Consider the following 21,573-nt stretch of genomic DNA (forward strand, 5'->3'; position numbering starts at 1 on the left):
TTTGTTGTCTTTTTTTTAACGTCAAAAATGATCAATTTGTAAAAATATATTTACAAGATAGAGTTGTTAACTATTGAAGTATATATAATTATTATTATTATCAATTACCCTTATATAATTATCGTGATTTTGTATAATTTCTTTTACAAACAAATTTTTCAACAAATTTAATCTTGTACTTATAGAAATTCTACTGTGCCTGCCAAATTTCCTTTCATTTTCGTTTGGCCCTGCTTTCCATTTTCAGTAATCGGGCTACTTTCTGTCTTCTCGACAAAGTGCCAAGTCAGTTTTTGGAGCTCAGCTCACGACCAACCGCAACTCGACCCCCCACAAAATGGTGTCGAAAATTTTATAACTTGATATATCTGACCGGGCTATTTTTAGCCATGGGTGTAGGTGTAGCCAGGGTTGCCATTGCCACCATTGATTTTTCTCTGTTTGCGTTTTTTTCTGCTCCTCCTTGCTTTCCCCACCCATTGCTTTTCCGGGGCTTTTGCGGCTGTTGCCTGACGCAGCTCCTTTTATGAATGAACTTGGCTCACGTAAGCATTTGTTATAACTCCCATCCAAAAAAAAAGGAAAGGGGGCGTTGCACCCTTTCTTCTGTGGAAATATAGGTTTTTTTGGGGATGGGGGGAGACTAGGGCAACCCTAATAAACGCGTTTTCAATGTCACCAAAATGCTTGCAATCTCATTAAGCAAATGGATTGCCCTTGTCGTAGACGACATAGTCGAGGTTTTGTAATACAGACATTAGTCCATATGACGCCATTGTATCCTGTATTTTGTATCCTTAGCCTGATGTCATGGATGAGTGTGTACGTGTGTGATTGTGCAAGGATATTGTTTAACTGGGGCGCTGGGATACGTTGGCGTATGGAATTATGATTAATATTTGTTCAGTTTAAAATTAATTGCGTTCAGCTATTGCCCCGACAGCCGTTACCATCGCACACCCACACTAATCCTGCCACGTTTTCAGCCATTTATAATCCCATAGACGAGTGCCTGAGGTCAGGTTATCGGGGGGCCAACAGGAACCTAGTTGGGATTGCAGGGGGCTGGCCTGAATGATTACATGGCACAAGGTCGGACCAGCTAATTAAACGACGTTACGGTAATGTATTTATATGAAAAAGGTACAGCTAATCTGCGTTTCCTTTGATGATACTCCACAGGCGCAGATGTTTCTCATTTGCAATTAAATGGGATATAAATAGATTCCACACAGTTGATTTACTTTGTTCTGTAATACTTGTTATAATACTCAGAGCTCATCATAAGGGCCAAGTTGAAGATGTTAAGAAGGAAGGATTTATCCATCAATGGAGAAAATCTATTTAAACAACGAGTGGGCTGTGAAAAGGCTTTTGTTTTAATTGTAACACCAAATGAATTTTCCAGAAATAAATGATGCATTTAAGTAACTTTAAAAGACAGGAAATATAAGAAAGTAAGCTATTTGATTTTGAAGTTTAAGTTAAGCTTTAAGCCCATAAAATTATATGTTATTAAACTTAAGTTATAACTTATATTATATATTTTCTAGAAGCACCCTATACTTTGTGCTAAATATTCATCGTTTGAACCCTAAGAAAAGTTTCTAGTTCACAAAGTACAATGATTCTCAATCTTTTAAAAGGTTCAGAGTCAATTTTAATTTTAAATTAATCCCCCCAAAGCGGTTTGAGACAAAATGAAAGGGCCAATATAATATTCTGGGCCAAGTTAAGGCCAATTTAATTCACTTTCGGTCGCCATCAATCTTTGTTATGCCCACAGAAGGGAAACTTGTTTGCTTATTTGTTGGCTCAGGCCAATACCAAAATATTTGTGCAATTGCTAGACTTTGTTTTTAGGGGCCATCAAAATATAATACCATATTCATGCATGTTTAAATGTTACGGCTTCTGTATGAATCGTATCTGTATCTTTGTTGGTTTAGTATTAAAAAAAACTAAAGTGCCATTGTAAGTTGGGCTTTCTCGGTATGGCAAACGTATTTGTATCAGTGGCGGATGAGCTTGTTTTTATGTGAGCCATATTATGAATGCCCATTTTATGTGCCGACTTGTTTATGTTTACGCGAATATATTTTCGTTTCATTTTTAGTATGGCTCCATAAGTTGCCACGCCCCCTCGCTTCCGGCTGTTGACGCAACTCTTAATCAAACAGCGGGCTTTTGTGCGACATTTATAGCCACCTCCCGATGTCGGATGTCCGATGTCCAGGGCTATATTTAACGCACTTGTGGCTTGGCTATGCTATGGACCACAACTACGACCACCACCATCATCTTTTTTTCATCTTATTTAATTTTTTTTCTGCCTGCATACATATGCCATCGGTCATGTCAACGGCATTCAATCAATCGCAATGAAGTCGACACAAAGCCCACGCCCAGCAGGTCCCCGTTGTTGATGAATGAGTCAGTGGATCCTGCGAGTCCTATTCCCAGAATGACGGCTATGGCAACGGCAGCCCTCTCATCTGTCCGTCCTCAAAATACAATCGAGTCACATGTCCTGCCGCCTGAGGACGAGGGCAACAACAAGTGGTGGTGGTGGTGGCGACCGGTCATGCATTCAATCCCCGAACAAACAAAGTCATAAAGGATTTCACGGTAATCATAAAGTTCGATAAAGCAGCGACTGCATCGAGAGTGGGGATACATTTAGACATACACTGTAACTTTATCCTGGTATCTTGGTGCCAACTTATATGTAGGACCTACATTGTAGGGGTATTACTATTATTACGTATTTGGCTCTTGATATGCTAGTACTCCTTGGTCTTTTCTCATATTTTCCACAATTTTAAGTTGTTTCCAGTCCTATTACGATTATTTGATATCATGCTTATAAGTCACTTTATCTGTGTATTACCTTCGGTATCAACCATTTAATAATGTTATATTTATATAAAAATATATGCATTGTTTTAAAAAAACTATTTTTAAATTCTCTTACAATTATATTTTATCGGTTAATCAGTGAGTTATCAATTATAAATTGCTATGCCAAAAAAATTCGTTTGTTATGGTTGAGTAATAGGGGTAGAATTTTTGTAATGAAATAGTACGCATACGTATGTAACGTATATAACGTATACGCCATAAACAAATGATTGCCCTTTCATATACTGCTTATCTGTATCTAATGTTTAACTGCTAGTTATTTATCATAACTAAATGATATCTGTATCTGATAATTGATAACAGATGCGTCAAAAAACTTTTGTCTCCTTGTTTAATTGATTTAACTTATCATAAAATATATATAATTTGTATGGATATGTTTATTGAGCTATTTATTTCTCGTTCCCAATAACAAAACTTTCTAGCAATGCATTTGATTATTGTATCATCTATACTAAGTTGAAGCAATTAGGAGTAGTGCACTATTAATCAAGCAACCACTTAATATCTCATTTAGTAATCGATTGGGCACCTTGACGTCTCATCAATACTCTAAACGATCCCTTTTAATTAAATATTTAGAATGAGCCTCGTTGAGCATTTCTTGCAATCAAAAGGCAAGCGTCATTAATTGCATTCCCATAGCCTACAACCCATCGCAACCTGGGAGCACAGAATGAATGGGATTGGTTGAATGGGTGCACGCACCTGTTGCGAAAAGGTCAAATCACTTAGCCAACTACGGGCGGTTGGTAACCCTATACCACACACACACACTATCCTTACTAAAGGCCAGAAAATAGCTTTGGACTTACCTCAGTTTGACATTTATGACGTGGCTCATGTATTTGTTTACTTCATATTCAGCGCAGACGAACGAAGACATGCAAATTGATGTGCGGTGATTATGGGTTTTATATATTAGTTAAGTACTTTTTTTGGTGTCCTGCTCCCCTCTCTCCAGTTGCCTTTGTTGCCTCTTTGCTCCTGTGTAGATCGTATAAATTTTGATTAATTCTCCTGTTTTATGTACTAAACATATATATATGTATATATATTAGATATATATTTTGTTAGCAGCACTTCTTTGGGACGCAAACAACGTCAGCGACTGACGACAGCAGCCTGAAGCCGAAACAGAAAGCCAGCTTCGAAGACGTTAAAGAGAGTTTGCTTTTGGGCCAAAACCAAAAAGAGAGCGAGCTTCCAAGAGCACCGGCTATATGGTGAGTGTGTGGGTGTTTGTATCTGTGTGTGTGCCCATTTGTGTGGGTGTGCTTGCAGGTGTTCGCAGGCGCACGGATGACGTGCGATTATTTGTGGGCACTGGCGTCTAATTGCCGCCTTGCTGTTGATATTGGCCCACATGTTTCAATTTCTTGGCCAAGCGAGCACAAAAAAAGAAGACCATTATTTAGCCCACGCCCCAGAGAGGGGGGGGGGGGTGGTGGGTGACTGTGGGCCTAGTTCTTGGCCAGAAACTGGACATTTTACTACGCAATAAGCTAGCACACACACGCACTCTCACACAAATAGGCCTTGTTTTTTGCTGTTTGCTGTCCTGAAGTCCTCTTGTTTTTGCTCTTGGGTTAATGGCAAGCGTTTGTGAAAAACACGCTAAACAGAAATAGCCCAGAAAGGCCAAGGGAAATGGTGGAAAACCGAGGGAAAATGGCTGGGTTGCAAGAACATTAGCAGCATATGGCTGGCTGACATTTTGTGTAGCATACTTCTAGGCTGTCACTTAAAATGTTCTTTCACACACACACACAGCCGCACTTTCACGGGCCCACACACACACACATGCTCACTTAATGAAGTTCAGTGTCAAATTTTTCATTTCGCTTTCAGCCACAAAAATAAAACACACACAAACACACGAGCTTTTCCGTCGCCATATTTTCTCGGGCTAACATAGTTTTATATTTCTTTTTTACGGTAGAAAAATGTTATTTAATAACAAAGACTTAACGCCTCCTTACTGTGTGGTTTTTCTTTATTTTTCTTTTGAATTTTCGTGCTGCCCAAGTCCTTGCTGCTGCTGCTCTTTTCTGGCCTTTCGCTCGCGTTGACCGTCAGCCGAAGGACTGCCTGTCCTACTGAAGCGCCATTCCTCGGCAGCCCTGCCTCGCAGTCGCTCTCGTGGACTCGCAGCTCGGAGTTTCGGCTGTTCGTTGGCTGGCGTGTATACTGTACAGTGTGCCCTCACCCACACAAACACACACGCACCCAGAAGCAGTCGAAAATTCCTACGCATTTCACTTACAGCGCATGTGTGTGTGTGGGTGTGTGTGCTGTAGGTTAGGCACACGCACTATAAATATAAAGCTCGTTAAGCTTTCGAGCACGCTTTCACTGGCCCACAGATGGGGCCAAAATTAAAGCACTCGACTGTCACAATTTTTGGGTATAATCTGATAAAAAAAACTACCTCTTTTTAGGTGATCCTCAAGTCAAAAGTTAAAATCTTCACGAAAAAAAAAAAAAATTTCCTCGAAATATCATTTTAGTGGTAATTGTTTAAAGAATGTAATTGCATTGTATTAATAAGTATTTAAAAATTCTTTTTTTTATAATTTGTTTAACATTATAAAAAACAACAATAGAATTTGTTAAATTTAAAATTAATCTTCAAGCTCTTAAGTACCCTATTTATTTTAAATGCTTGGAATGTGTATAAAATCATTTTATTTTATTTTATAAAACAATTTTTTTTATTATTTCTGTATAACATTTTTCGTGTGTTAGTGGTTATTAAATAAATTTATTGAAATTTAAAAAAAAAATGTTCTAAATTTATTATAGGTGATTATATATATACATTTTGTAATGCTAATTAGGTGTCTGTCACTGTATTTTGACATTGACAGTGCGAGGATTATGTGTCAAAGGTCAAAGATAGTACCTACAGATTTTAAATAAAATTCTAAATATCACAAGATATAACTAAAACATCAAGAAAAAGTACATCAAATCCCCGAAATTTTACAGGGTATTCTGGCAGCTTTTTGCAACAAATAAGCCCCTGGAATCGAAGGGTTAGGCGCCGCAAAAGCTGTCCTAGAACAACAACATTGGCCGGGCTACACAAACATTGCCGCCCATCACCCCTGCAAACCATTTGACGTAGGTTGACAGCTGTTTACCCAGGCCAAACTTTATGGCTATTGATTTTGCCCCGAATTCTGAATTCCGAGCCAGGACGCAACAGTTTGAAAGTCGCAGCTTTCACTTTCGTGGCAGCCGAGGAAATCGAGGAAATCCGAGGATGTGACCACCCACTGCGCCTGTCCGTTGCCTCTGTGTTAGTGTGTCAGAGCGGCGCCTGCGCTGGTTTTCCGTGCGGAAAAGCTCAGCCACAACAGCCTGTTGCCGACGTAGGCGGCACCCGGAGAATATACCCATATCTTCAACCATACCCATGGCCATCCACTTCCAGGTGGCGCCAATGCACTGGAAGAGGTCCTCTTCAGTCACCACCCATCCCAGAACCCCAGGACCTTAAAAACCCCCAAACCCCTCTCCCAGAAACCTAGACATGCCAAGGCGTCGCAGTTGGCTCAGCAAATTAATTTGATCACTTGGCTAAAAAGCGAGTTGCATGCTAATGCCGCCTTAATGAGTTCTGTTTCCGGCTGAATGAAGGGATTATGACTGCTGCCGGCAAAAAGGGCTCACAACACACAGTCGTTAAACGTTGAGCTTTGTGGCACAGGGTTAAAGGCAAAGGGTTAGTGCTGTTTGGCAACAGGTTGCCAGTGGCATCCGGCGGCCATTATTGTTCAGGGAATGGGAAGCCATTTTGAGTGGCAAGCAGGAATGTAGGCAATGAAAAAGGGATGCAATAAAATGCTGCATACTTCTCGGCTGTGACAGTTTAAGGATGCAAACCAATTCCGAATACTTAAGATCCTTAAAATTAAGAACATAAGAACTTCCCTTAACCCTTTAAACAATTAAATACATTATATACCTTTACATTTCATGTAAATCTTTATTTATTTCATTCATTGAATTCGTGTAAATTTTGTTGGTATTCATAGTTATTATTTTTTAATAGTTGCAGGCCTTTTCTTTTCAATTTGTTAGCAAGTATCTAACTATAATAAGTGGCGGCAAAGTTGCATTCAAAATTCTCATAAGTATTTCGGTTTTTCTTTTTCCATTTTCAGTTAGTTTTGGGTATTTAAGAATATGTACTCGTATCACTGTATATCTCAACAGTTTTCAAGTCAATTTCATAAGATAAACAATTTCGATTTATGCCATAGATATATAGTTCTTGGTATGATCTTCAAACGAGTGAACTAAAAGCGATGGTTGGACAAACAAAAAGTCAATGAAATTTTATAAGTTTTTGATTCTTTATTTTTTATATTAACTATAAATTTTGTTTCCTTAGTTTTACGCTCGCTGTAAATACAATTTCTAGTTCGATGTCGAGCTTAGCATGAGTTAGCCTTTTGCTTGTGTGTGTGTGGTATATGGTATTGGTTGTTTCTTTTTTTGGGGGGGCGTGATGCGATGCGGGATGTATGTGCTATGGACAAGGCCAAATCAAATGGTTATCATAATAGCCTACTTAAAATTTGGTTAAACGCTAATTTACACAAGATACAACTAAGTAATTAGAATTAGGCTTAAAAAAACATACATTAGCACTGTACTTAGGACTAAGGTGATGTGTTTCTTGTGATTTAGTCGAGTTTCTGTAGTTAGTTTTCATAGTTGTGACGGATTTGATTGTGTGGTAACTGAGTGAAGACTGAGTGGACATCACCGTGGTCTCATCATCATATCGGTAAGGCAAGTTTAACAGACGGCAATTGGTAACAACAAATGTTCTGCTAGTGACGGTTGCTGCTCAATGCTCTCTCTCTCTCTATGTACAAAACGATTTCAATATGAGTTATGCTTAGATTTTGGTTTTCGTTTCAAGTCTAAGTCGAAGGCACTGATTCTCTACTCGGCTCTCAATTTAATATCTGTGTTTCTGGCTATAGGTCTGTGTTGTGAGTGTTTTAGTTGGGTGTGGGGCGAGGTGCAACGAGTTCGCGGCACTTGCAACAACTGTCACCGATCTTTAGCTGTTTCTAAGTGTGTGCACATAAAAAATAATAATACATAATAATTACTAAAATGTAATTGAAATACGAGTGGTGTTACATTTAATTTCGTTGCGCTACATTTACATTTATTTACTTTGTTTATTCACTAGTACATTTAGTACATTAGATGTGCATGAGTGAAATGTGAGTGTTTTTGGGTGTTTTGATTTAATGTTTGCTCTATTTTGTAATTGCTTGGTAATAACTTTTGAATGCTGCCTCGTTTTCTATTTCGATTCCTTCGATCTTCGTTTCTGTTCTTTAATTTAATGGTTCGCTTATGTTGTAACTATGAGTATGAGATGAGTTGAAAGCAGATTTTGCAAATGAGTTTTCTATATATTTATTCGCTTGCGCTAGTGTGTGTATGTGTGTACAATGGTGGTGTTTATGTGTATGTGTATGGATGTGCTTGGTTTGGTTCAATAATTTAATATAATTTAAATATTTCTGTATTTAGTTTTGCGCTGCTCTGTCATCTTCGTCGTCCGGCGCCAGTTTAAACAATAATTTACGTTAGGTTTTGTTTACTTATTGATTACTAGATAAAGCATTGGATATAACATAAACTCGCATAGATAGATAGTTGGATAGTTTGTAGGAGATAGCCGACCTAAGCCTAGTAGCAGAGCAGTTACAATAATTTCTCGTTCATAATCCGAACTCGCCGCGCCAGTTGCAATTTAATTTATACATCGAAAAGGGGCGGGCGTGCGTACTCTTAAATTAACATTCATTTAGCATAGCTTATAGCAAATCATAATACGTTATATGCATATATGTATATAGTAATGTGTTTGTATTCAACACAATTGTTCTGTGCACGCTCACAAAAAAACAATTTCGACAAAAAATAAATGGAAATAATAACATAAAGGTGATATAATATGTTTTTTTTTGTTTTGGGGAGGGGTAAAGGAGATTTGAGTTTTACAAAAACTAAGATTCTACTCGTACAATATATATCATAATCGGTATACAGTATATATAAACGATATCGTTAGTGTAGCGTATGTATAGTAATAATTATCATTATAACATAGAGTTCAGTTTGAGAGTTTCAATAATCTCTCGCTTCGCTGCCAAGTGTTTTCTTGATCTCTCTTTCAGTAACTACTTTCTTTTGTTCTCGATTTCTAACGCTTGTCTTCACTTCGATGTCGTCCGGGCATCTGCTTTCCAGCCGGATTTCTAGATCCTTCGATCGTTCGTTGTGGTTGGCGAGCCTAGGGCGTCTTCAGCAGCAGGATGTCTTTCTTGCGCGTGCGACTGGCGCTGGCATTGAGCCGCTGGTAGAAGTAGTTCCGCCCGATCTTACGCTGCAGCTTGTAGGACTTGCCCGCCAGGAACCTGGTGATGTCCAGCACATAGTCGTGCACGTCCTCGTGGTCCTCGAGCAAATGTATCGATATCACATCGATTTTAACTTTGTCGAAGGGCAGCGTCTGCAAGATCTGTACGAGGGAAAAGTAAACCGTTTAGCGAAAGTGTTTAAAGAGAGTTAAAGGCACTGGGTCACTCACCTCCAGCTCATGCCCCTGTACGCCCAGACTAAGCAGATCGTATTCGGTGCGCTCACATGCCAGCATGATTGTGTAGAGCGGAAAGCATTTGACACGCGAGTTAAACCACGAGGTCTCCTCGTCGTGCAGACTATTGATGCGCACATCCTCGTTGTGTATGGTAATCTGTAGAGAAAGCGAGGAGAATTAGATACTGATTCTAGGAGATAAAAATAGCAGGTGTGACAGTGATGGGAAGTCACTTTTCAACTAGATGAAGCTAACTTCAAGTGCATTTAGCTTTATCTAAAGAACTACTTTGAAGATTTTTATGATTTTTATCAGGGAATTTTTATAGGGAATATATAATTCCTATACAGTTATTGCTACCATCACCGATCTCAGTCCTCTACTCACCTCTTTGGGATAGGTATTGGGCGAGACACAGGCGTGCACCACCTGCATGCGCGCCCGCTGGGCATTCTGCTTGCGCAACGTGAAGTACCATCGCGGCTCCGGCTCCACCAGCACGCCCATCCAGTTGAGCTGCTCGCTCAGCCAGGGCGCCGTGATCAGATGGGCGAGCGGACCGCTCAGCGACTGGATAACCGCTCCATTCATCTTACCGCCCACCAGATCGGCCACATAGTGGGCCAGCTGATCGGCTCCACTGCCGCTACTGTTCCCGCTTGTCCCGAATGTCGAACCGGCGTTGGCCAGGCGGGGGGCATTGGGCGGCGCACCTCCGCCCACTGTGGATGCAGCCGCTGCCGCGACCTTGGGCGACGCCTTGCCCAGGTACTTGCCCATATGGATCTGGCGCAGGAATGCAATGAGTGCGGGATCGTCTTGGGCAACCCCATTCAGCTCGTAGTCGCGCGACATGTTCAGCCGAAACTGTTGATGGCGAATCTCTGCAAAAGATAGAAAATCAAATTGAAAGATCAGTTGCAAGTTAGATGTAGTGCCGCTGGTGGCGGTAATTGGATTTAATTAAAACTTGTTGCACCACTGGATGCATGGCGTGTGTGTGGCCACGCTTCGCTGCCAATTGGAGCGCATTGACCACATTTGCATTGGAAATTGCAAATTGAGTGCGCCTTTAAAGAGGAGAGCTCTACTGAGAAGTGGAACTAAGGTAATCTTGAATGTATATTTATCTGCTAGGAAACATAGTCAAAAGGACCTCAAAATTAAGTCTATCTAATTATCTTTCCAGTATATAACATAAGTTCCTTGGTATAACCGACTTTATAAAGAATAGTTTCAAATAAATATCTCTACCACTGAAGCCATAAAGTTGTTAGCCAAAATTTAGGCAAAATGCCATGTCAGTTTGGCATAAATTGTTTAGGTAAGAGTGAGAAATAAAGGATGAGGAAACCCCATCCAAGGTCGGGAGAAGGAAACAGCAACGATGACCTCGCCTTGAAAAGCGGCTCGACTTTTTTTGGCCGCTTTGCCGGCCCATAAAGTATAATGAGCGCACGGCCTTTGATATTTAGCACATGACCCCATCGCCATCCGTGCCCCCAGCTCCCTCCTCATCCAACCGATTTTCCCCCGGGCCACTTGACTCATGTCAGAGAGCCAAAGCCGGCCCAACCTGTCCATGAACCTTAGCAGCAAAAAGCCAACGATTTGCCGTAGTTTGGTTTAAGTTGTTGCCACACTCCGCACAGTCACATTGTACATACATTCAGACACACTTGGCTTTTATTTGCTTTTCACACTTTCCTTGTGCCAATTTCCACTTTTTGTTTCGTTTTACCTGGCCTCCGGCGAAACAAATCGTAAAAGCCAAAGGAAATTAAAATATATCAAATGTACTTGCAACAATTTGTGGCAGCTTAAGCGAGCTTTAAGCCCTTCCCAAAAGGCCAAGGTTTGATGAACAAATTAAAGGATTTTTAGGTGTGATATAAGTGACTAAGTGACTATGAAATGGAGTCGTTCTTTATGCAAAAAGTTCAAAGTTGATGGCGTAACCAACTGATTGCATAAACCAACTTTTTAGCTAAGTGAAAAATATAAAAATTGTGTAAATATAGGTTTAATGAAGTAGATAAAGTCAAATGAAACATATTCATCTTCATCTCGATTTTAAGAATCAGGCCATTATTTTTCCATACAAATTTCCCAGAACCTTCAAAAAACTAAATTATGATCCCAGATGATTTAAATAAATTTGGCAAAAAGAAATTTAACGTGGGCGGAAAGCGTGGCAAACATCTTTTCAAATCGATCTTCCATTTTGGCTACTAGTACGTCATTATTTCTCGCTCCGGTTCGTCAGACGAATTCACATCGTTATAGCCGCCTCACCCAGAAAACCCAGTCGTTATACAAATATATATTTTTATATTTATTTTTTTTTTCGTTGCCCATTTAACGCAAATGTGCCATGCAAATTTTGAGACGAGCAAAAAAAAACCAGCTAAAATTTTTATGTTTCGGTCACAAAATGGCCATAAAGTTTATTATAATGCATATACGAGCAGATAGACAGGCAGAAAAAGCCAGGGCAAAAACAGTTGCCGGCCATTTAGACAAACCACTATAATTTAGCTGAACGGAGAGGAGACATTTTTTCTGTAATTTCCCAGACGAGAGACCCCCTGAAGAAGGCCTCAAGTGAAAACTTGCACTAATTAACACCAAAAGCCGATCTTGGTAGGGAAAGTGCCCATTGCACTGGTTGGGGGAAATTTATGCGGCCATTAGTTGTGGAAATCTGATAGCGAATTGATGTAGGGTCTCGCATTACACCAAACGATTAGAAGTTAAATGAATTATTTGATCATTTGTCTACCAGCATACAAAAAAATATACCTCCAGGCATCCAATAATGTGATCCTATACCCCCGACAGATGTGCAATAAAGTCCGCCTTAAACCGTTAAATGGGAACACATGTAAATCCGATGTATAAAAACCGAAAAAATGAAAATGAAAGAAATGAATTGAATGGCATGGTGTGGTATGGAGAAAAAAATCTGCCCTCGGGCGCAGCAATTTCGGTGTCAAAAGCTGACATTTCTAATTTGCACAAGGGGTCGTTCCCATCGTGGTTCAGGGTGGGCATGACAAATGACAGGGCAGGACGGTCCCGAAAATTATATTCAATGGCGGCGGACAACATTACCCACAGAAGGAATCGACGGACTCAACCGAGGAGCAACGTTTAATTGCGGTTAAGCGGCGGCAAACTTTAAGTTGCCTGGTTGCCTGGCTCTCGTCGTCCTCGGGCGGCGGTTTATTCAGATTATTCGGGGGTATTTCAGGGTACTTTCAGGGGTTCTCTGGGGTCTTGAGGGGTAGCACAAGACCGACTTGCCCTGCCAGTGCACGCCCTATTCAATAATTCAACAAAGGCGGGCAGGCAAATAAAAAGCCAGGGAGAGGGAAAAAGGCACAAGTAAAACCCACAACTTTTATGCATTTTCAATTGCGGCTAAAAGTTTATTTAAAAAAAATAGTACACTCAATGGAAAACATTAAATATTGATATGCAGTGACATACAGAAATAAACAGATTGTAGAATTTTCAAACCACAAAAGATCTTATAACTATATATTATATGATATAATAATTATTATAACTATTATTATTACAGAAAAACATTTATTTGAGCACCTTGTATTCGACAACCCAACAAAATCCAAATGTAAAATGCAGTAATTTATCTTCTTACTCAAAGACATTTCAATTTCCAACATTCTACCAACTTTATTTGGAACTCTGTACTAAAAAACAAACTTTATTTAGAGTGCATGCCCATACAAATACGCAAAATTTTATCGTCCAAGTTAGTTTGTCTTTGTTTTTCTGTTTTTTGAGGGCACTGCGACGTGACTGTCGTCGGGCAATGTTACCCTTGTTGTGTAATATATATCCACGGCCTGAAATCGGGAACTGGAATTGCGTGCCCGCCCTGGGTTCCGCATGTCCCATTTGCCATTGCCTAGTAGTTCAGTTATTGATTTGTGCAAGGATTCATAGAGAATCGGTTTTCTAGTCCTTGTCTGGCTTGTAATTGCTTGTTTGGCGCTATTGAAAATGGCCTGTTTCCATGTTGATAACGACGAATGGCTCTACTACATGTCTTGCATGTGGTTACAAAATAAGCAAAGCAAGCGCCTGATTTATTTAGCAAATGAGTCCAAGTGTGGGCCTAATCTATGTGGGTCGGATCTTAATCACCGCCTGCAAAAGCCCATTTAACGGTGCACATGGCGAAATGAAAAAGGCCAATGCAGGGCCAACTTTCTGCATCACGTGATCAGGTGTGAAATGCATTAAGTGGGAGGAGAATCAAGGAAAAAGTGTTATATAGAAGGTAGAACATGCAAATATACTCTGTGCGGAACTAAGCACTAGAATTAAATATTTCATATACCTTTAAAAAGGGAATTCTGAACTGATACATGGCTATGTGGCACTCGATTTAATATATGACCCCATTGAAACGTGCCAAGAAACCTTTAACATAATAAATGACCCCGTTTTAATGTGTTAAACGTTCCCTACTCAACCATTTATCAACCCTGATTGAAATATCTCTCAACAAAATCCCGATAAAGCAGGCACGAGGGCAGTTCTTCAGCTCCCGCTGTTGTTGTTTTTCTTATTATTAACCTTATCGCAGGGCAATTTCCCGAGTAGAACCCACACGACGCCAGAGAAATTGCGCAATTGCATTGGCTAGGAGGGTTGCAAAACCCAAAACCCACATGCGGGTGGTGGTATAACCACTAAGGAAAGAATGAGTTAGGAAGGGAACACCACTAAGTACAAGAAGTGGTTCCATATATATTATACATCGTGAGTCCGCTGTGGCGCATGCTGTGATAATGCCATTTGAGCTTTGCTTTTCAAATTGAGCACTCGCTGCGCTTTTGACGTAGCCGTCTTCCGATGGCTGATGGCTGATCATCTCCGCCGGAGCCACGCGAACCCACCGAACGAACCACTGGCACCACAGCCACGAACCGCAGACCAGACGACGACGACGACGACCATGATTTCCAGCACTGCGGGGGTGGATTTTCTCCACTGCCATTTCACCGGGTTGGGGGCCATGCAACAATGTTGGCAACTGCACACGAAAATTATGAATCACAAGGCAAACTTAGCCGGGAGTGGAGGAACAGAATGACATCCGGTGGCTAGCAGGGGCGGTTACTATATAGTACACACAGAAAAATAATAGATGAAAAACTAGCACAAGCGAAATAGGTTCTGATATGATAAAAAAGTAAAATGTTCCTCCTACTTGTGAAAAAAAACTTACAATCCACTTACAATTTTGGAAATATATGTTCATAAACATCTTAATCTCTAATGTTTTGCTAAGGTCACGATAATTTTACTTATTATATTTATGATTAAATACTTAAAACTGTTAATAAACTATCATTATGATAAAAAAATTTGAAACAAATGTTCATAAATATCTCATAATACAATGTTATATTTAAAACGTTATGATTTCCTATCTAAATTACATAAATTTAAGAGCTACAAGTTCTTTTTCGAACCTATTATAATTTTTTTTAGATGTAGGATTAAAGTCCTAAAATAATCCAGAGTAGTTAAAACTGCTTAGGAGCAGTCAGACCAAAGAGGTACTTGTCAAGACCCCTCCTCCGTTTAGAAACCTCCCTATAAACCGACTGCGTGCCTAACGGGAATTAAGTCATTAGTGGTAGTGTGTACATATACATGTAATGGAGTTCAAGTTGTAAATTTCAATTAAAGTTGCAATTTGCAAATTGTCACCAATGAAGGCCAGACGACAGTGACGACGACGACATCGTGTAATCACCGCAAGTGTGAAGATAATGCCATCTTAACATGATTAATGCTATGACCTTTGGGGGCGTGTTCGATACGAAAGGCAAACATGGTGGAAATGCACAGGGAAAAACTGGTATGGCAAATATAGAAAATAGATAGAAATAGATATTCTATTATAATAGAATATTTGTAACCTGATATATTTTCCTACTTCCTTATTACTAAGTCTAACAGAATAAAAGTTGTATGCTAATTCCACAAATGGGGTAATACGATTTGAGGTACTTGAAAGGGTCGTCTTCTTTTTGGTATACTGGTGTAGCAAAAATAAAAAATAGATAGAAATAGATATTCTATTATAATAGAATATTTGTAACTTGATATTTTCCTACTTCCTTATATTAAGTCAAAAACAAAATAAAAGTTGTGCGCTAATTCCACAAATGGGGTAATATGATTTGAGGTACTTGTAAGGGTTGTCTTTTTTTTTTGGTATACTGGTAAGCCATATATAAAAAATAGATATTCTTTTATAATAGAATATTTGTAACTTGATATTTTCCTACTTTCTTATTATTAAGTCTAACAAAATAAAAGTTGTGCGCTAATTCCACAAATGGGGTAATACGATTTGAGGTGCTTGTAAGGGTCGTCTTTTTTTTGGTTACCGACTACTGTCAAAGGTGAGGCTAATGACACTGCACCTGGCCACCTGCACACTCCCCCTTTTGGAGAGTCACGAGCCATGTCAACAACAAGTGAAATGCGGCAACGTCGCCGGAAGGCGCGGCATGGCGTGTGAAGATGGCAACAGTAGTTACCAGTTACCAATCAGTTAAAAGTGAACGGTGAAACAGTGAAAGCCAGCTAATCGATGACTAAGTAATCCCATGGCCCGGCGTCAATAAGTAGGCTATGTTTGGATTATGGCACAAATCAATGCAATCCGAGGGTGGAATAAATCAAGTTGGGTGACGGATATTACAGGGAAATTTAGATCGATGTTAGACATGTGCTCGACAGTCTATAGAATTGGAAATGAGTTGACGGAATGCGATTATATTTTTATATCCCTAAATACCACTCACCATATTAGTAAGACCAGTTTTTGAAACAAAATAAAACCGTTTTGGCAAGTATCAAAATATCGTAAAACTTTGCAGTTAAGTAAGAGTTCGTTAACCTCGCTTTAAAAATATGATCTATTAAAAATCTGAAAACTATACCTTTCATAACCAATTATAATGTTGAAACTATTCTTTGGTAAATTAATAAAACTATCAATTAATTAATTCATTCTTTTTTATAGCTAATGGTTTCTCTTTATGCAAAATCATTGACCGACTTGCCAGTTGGATAAACATTCTAATTTTGGTATCCACATAATTATAGTTATTTTAATGGTAGCTCTATAATTACCGCTAATTATTGTTTATATCTCTTGATTTCCAGAATCTTTCTCTACCTTTCAAACCACATTTTCCCAACCAAAAGGATCACTTTTGATCCACTCACAACTCACACACCCCCATTAAAAAATGCCGCCAAACATCAAATGCAATTTCCGATTCATAATCTCTCCCCAGAGAAAAACTCAGAAGTGCCTCGGTCATTGCAACAATCAAAATTCTGGAACGTGACTGTTACAACAAATCTAGGGATTGGATTGTGGGGGACCATCATCACCACTATCATATGGTCATGAGAAGTACCAAAGATATAAAGAAATGGAAACAAAATGCGGCCGAGGCTGAATTTGTAACAAGAAGAGCGTAGGCAAGCAGAAAAAATGAATGTGAGAGTTGGCATTTGGTATTTGGGTTCTGTAAAGTCATGGTCAGAGGTTTATCAGCTTGGGAAATTCGGAGGGGAGGTCGGAACACATTCCAAACCCAAAAAAAAATTTGTCACTTTAATAAGCGCATTTGGTTCTGTCAAGTGCATGATTTGATGAAAATTCGACCCCAGCAAAGCTTCAACTTTTCAACCTCAACCTTTGTTCCTCCGCACGGAACGTGTTAAATTTATATCCACTCTGCTTTCGTATTGAGGGAATATGAATAATATATGAAGGAGAATGAGCAGAAGAAGGAATGCCTAATTTATGATTATTTTTGTTTATGAATCCGCTCGATCGTATAAACCTAATAGAGCCATCAATGAGCCATAAAAATGGGACTGTCCAGCAGCAGCAGCAGCAGCAACGTCAGTCGACAAGTGACACGCCCAAGCTGAAAACTTGGAGATATCATATAAGACCTTCCTCCTCATCGAACCCATTCGAATCGAATCAAAAAGAGACCCAGCCCATTCAGTCTAGTCGACGTGGCGACGAACAAAAAACAAAAGAGTCGGATATTACAGCCAATAAGATGTTGAATTATAACCCTTTCTGAGCACTTAACTGAGTGCATGAAATTACGAATTTATAGCAAGAAATCAGCTGCAATCAACATTTCGATTTTATACAGTTTTTAATGGCATTTAACCACCAGAGGAAAAAGGAAACAAAAAGTGAAGAAGTAAAGCCATGAATTTAATAACAATTTTTGACATTACATAAACAAATTTATAAACGAGGTCCGAAGGGCAATTTATAAATTATTCCTTCTAGAATCAATAAAAAATTTTTTACAATTTCATCAGAGATTACAAATAAGAATCAAGAGTGACTAATCCCAAGAACTTTCATTCTTCAAGTCTCATTAGCACAAATGCAAATAAAATCATGCTCAATCAGCTGGAAAATAACGCTGTTCAAATTCAATTCCGCAAATACAATTTGCATAAAATTCTAAAGAAAGAAAAACAATATAGGAAGAAGTTGGCGCTACGGAAGAAGACGTCTTTAGCCCAAAGGAAGCAACTCGAGGAGGCGAAAAAAATATCAACGTCAAAGCAAAAATTGCCAACACCCGAGTGGAATTTTAAAATGTCCCTCTGGAAGTGGATGTTGATTTTCACAGCTGCAACAACAATGGACTGACATTGATTTTTTGGGGTCTGGTCTTGGGTGTTTACACTTAGTAGCCCTTAGTCACTCTGCAGCCCATATGAATCACTCAATAATACTTCGGCGCCAGCGTTGGCGATCCGTCGACAGCGAGCTCACATCATATGCAAAACAATTTCGCATGTAAAATACTTTCCGCTTTCATTGAGCGCCACAGGCCAGTCACAGGCAATCCAAATTAAGCAAATTTATTTTGTACTTTCGTACTAGTCTAGCGACCAGAGATCGCTACGAAAATTTACACAGGCATTCTCTCCAGTCGACGGGACTGTAATTTCGTCTCGGCGACAACAAAATATTTTAGCGAATTAAAAGAAATTGCCCCATCCGACAGCTGTCCGCGATCTGGAAAATAATACGGATAGATGGCCAAGCTAACTAAGCTAGTTGGGGCAACAAGACGAGAGAATGCGTCATCTTTCGGATCTAGATAAGTCACAAGGTTTACGATTTCGATGATTCAAGGGAAGGCTTTGTGGGGAAAATGATAAAGCTTATAACCCTGTGATTCTTGCAAATCAACTGCTGCCTTATCATAGATAAATATTTGCAAAATGATTTCCTTATCGAATGGATGGCAAGGTAAACAAGGTGTCTAGGTGTCAAGGTCTATTTCCATATTTATCTATTTATATTGTACTTCCAGGGAATGTGATGAGTATAAGACTTTTAGAATAACTTATTAATACCTTTTAGTATACCTCATTGATTACTCCATTGTTAGTAGATAAGTCATAGTGTTGATTATTTTTTGAACATGATTTAAAAAGAGATTTACAGTATTCCTCTTACATAGTTTTAATATAATTCTACAGGAGAGCCCACAATAAATTTCCTCTTGTTGCAGAAACACCTATTTAAACTCTTCTAGTGAGACAACTAGCCATAATGGCTCCGCAAACGATGGTAAAATTCTATTCCAACAAGGCAATTAGATATTCCTTTGACGTTGGGGCGGCTGTCTTTGAAACTCGTAGGCGTAACCGGGGGGCAAGCAGCACGTGTCTGGGCTGCCTCATCGATGGCAACGTTTTGGGGCAATGACAACAGCAACACAACACAACAGCAACACAAAACAGCAGCGACAGCTGCGATATTGCCTGTTGCCAAGCGATTGCTGACAGGAAGCGCCACTGCGCCAGCCAACGCAGCAAACACGCCCACGCCAAAAAGATATTGGCAAAAAATAAAGAAAATATGCAGACCTTAAACAAACTCGAGGGGGAAAAAAAAGCAGCGATCTATGACAAAAGATGCGCGCTGATGGCCAGTTTAGATGACGCGTAAACTAATCTTAAAAGTGTGCCCATTACGGGGAAAGGACAACCTTTTGAAAAAGAAAACAGAAAAAGAGAGAGAGAGAACGGATCTTCAGCCAAGGCAAACACAGCCTACATCCGGTGGAAAAAATTGTATTTAGGTTCCTGAAAGAACCGAAGGAAAAAACCTAAAAACAGATGACATATGCCAAAGATATCAAATTTAAATAAGTAAACACACACTGGACAGGATAGAGGATATTTAAGCATGTAGACAAGGACTCACCTGTCGTATCCATGTAAACTATTAATGTGGCAAAGACAGTCGCGAAGGACAGTAGGCACAATGCGATGGGCAATAGCTGGCGATAGGGCGAGGGATTCAGTCGGGGATCGAGCTTCTTGGCCTTGCAGGATCCCGATCCTCCAGAGCCGCCTCCTGCACCACCACCACCGCCTCCTCCTCCTCCCCCCGCACAACCCGCTGCCGTGAGGTGATGATGATGGTGGTGATGGTGATGCTGCTTCTGCTGGTGGTTGTGCTGGTGTTGCCTGTGCGGATGCTGGATCTGTTGCGGCGACGTTCTCGCCCGGGATTCCATGCCACTGGATTTCTGGCAACAGTGCAGCTGCTGCTGCAGCGCCTGTGGCAGCCGGGTGGGCGTGGAAAGGGGCGAGGAGACTGTGCTAACCGACGGCGAACTGATCACGCTGCTCAAATCACTCTGGTCACCGCCTCCTCCACCACCACCTCCTCCTCCATCCTGATGCTGATGCCTGCTCGTCGTCGTCGTCGTTGCCGATGTCGTCGATGTGTTTTTGTGACGCTGCTGCACATGATCCGTCTCATCGGTGCCACAGTCTTTGGTTGTTTGCCGGCTACCGGTCTCCTTCTCCTGCTGGCCAAAGTTCACCTCATCGACATCCTCGCACTCGATGTCATCGTCGTCATCCACCGCCGCATAATTTGTTCGCACCGGCAGTGTTTTCCTCGACTCCGGACTGATGGCGGGATTTGATGAACTGGTTGTGACTTTCTGCTGGTGGACTCCGCTCAGGGTTCCCGCCGATCCTCCTCCTCCGCCAGCACAGCTCCTGCTCAGGGTGAACTTCTTGGGTGTGGCCTTGGCATGCCGCCTGCTCTGTGCCGCCGATCGTTGCTGGTAATGATTACTACTACTTGGGTTGTTCTCCTCCTGTTCCGCCGCCTGCTGCAGCTGCTCCACCGCCAGCGCTGGATGCGCCGAGAACACTTGCTGCGACATGACCTCTATTTATATATATATATATATGGGTTCCTTCGATCCTTCGAATGCCTCCTGGTTGAGAGTCCTCTCCTACAGCCGCATCCTGGAAGAAACAGAGAAGAATCCAATTAGTACCAAAACGAAAACTAATTTCATAAAGTGCATTGAACTGAAGCATCATCATGATCATCATCCTCCCAGCTTCCTTACAGCCAGCTCTCCATATGTCTGGCAATCTTTTGTCTGCTCCTTTACGCTCCTGCTGCTGTCTGAACTTATTTTCATTTTTATGAATAGGCAAAAATACAGTCCGAAAAAAAAAACACAAAACTAAAAACGAAATAAGCAGGGGAACCCAAACCCAAACCCAGACCCAGACTCGAACTCAAATTCGAACCCAATCCCAAACCCAAAACCAAGAGCAAAAGTCGCTCCAAGACTTCGGAGGCCCGAAGAAATTGAATACAAAACTCCACCACCTGTCAAAAATCGAGCGACTGCCAGACAAAAGCCGGGTGCGAAAGAGACGGCTGCCCAGCCAGAAGAGTGCAGACGATTGCCAAAGAATTTCAACAACAACGCGAGGTATTTTGTGAACCAAATTAAAAAAGACACAGAACGAGAGTAAGCGAGATGGCTTCTCCAGGGCACCAGAGGGGTGAAAATGCATTGCAGCGAGGCATGAGAATTATAAATGGAAAAGCATTGAAGACGACTGACTAC

General features: G+C 40.5%; 2 protein-coding genes across 2 annotated transcripts in view; both read right to left on the minus strand.

The window, feature by feature from the left end:
• IA-2 (tyrosine phosphatase IA-2) overlaps positions 1-5,041 on the minus strand; it is a 46,647-nt gene extending 41,606 nt beyond the window's left edge. The window contains exons 1-2 of the mRNA XM_036822793.3: positions 4,905-5,041; positions 3,738-3,909 (exon numbers count right to left, since the gene is read on the minus strand). The gene's annotated coding sequence lies outside the window, so the exon portion shown is untranslated. The remainder of the gene's footprint in view (positions 1-3,737; positions 3,910-4,904) is intronic.
• Positions 5,042-7,267: 2,226 nt separating this feature from the next.
• The window catches only part of S (EGF receptor activation regulator Star), a 31,328-nt gene continuing 17,022 nt past the window's right edge, over positions 7,268-21,573 (minus strand). The window contains exons 2-5 of the mRNA XM_017089751.4: positions 19,890-20,953; positions 9,950-10,446; positions 9,554-9,718; positions 7,268-9,484 (exon numbers count right to left, since the gene is read on the minus strand). Coding sequence (XP_016945240.3) covers positions 9,257-9,484; positions 9,554-9,718; positions 9,950-10,446; positions 19,890-20,868 — 1,869 coding nt within the window. The 5' untranslated portion in view covers positions 20,869-20,953 and the 3' untranslated portion in view covers positions 7,268-9,256. The remainder of the gene's footprint in view (positions 9,485-9,553; positions 9,719-9,949; positions 10,447-19,889; positions 20,954-21,573) is intronic.

Source organism: Drosophila suzukii, chromosome 2L (genome assembly GCF_043229965.1).
Source record: "Drosophila suzukii chromosome 2L, CBGP_Dsuzu_IsoJpt1.0, whole genome shotgun sequence".
NCBI lineage: Eukaryota > Metazoa > Arthropoda > Insecta > Diptera > Drosophilidae > Drosophila > Drosophila suzukii.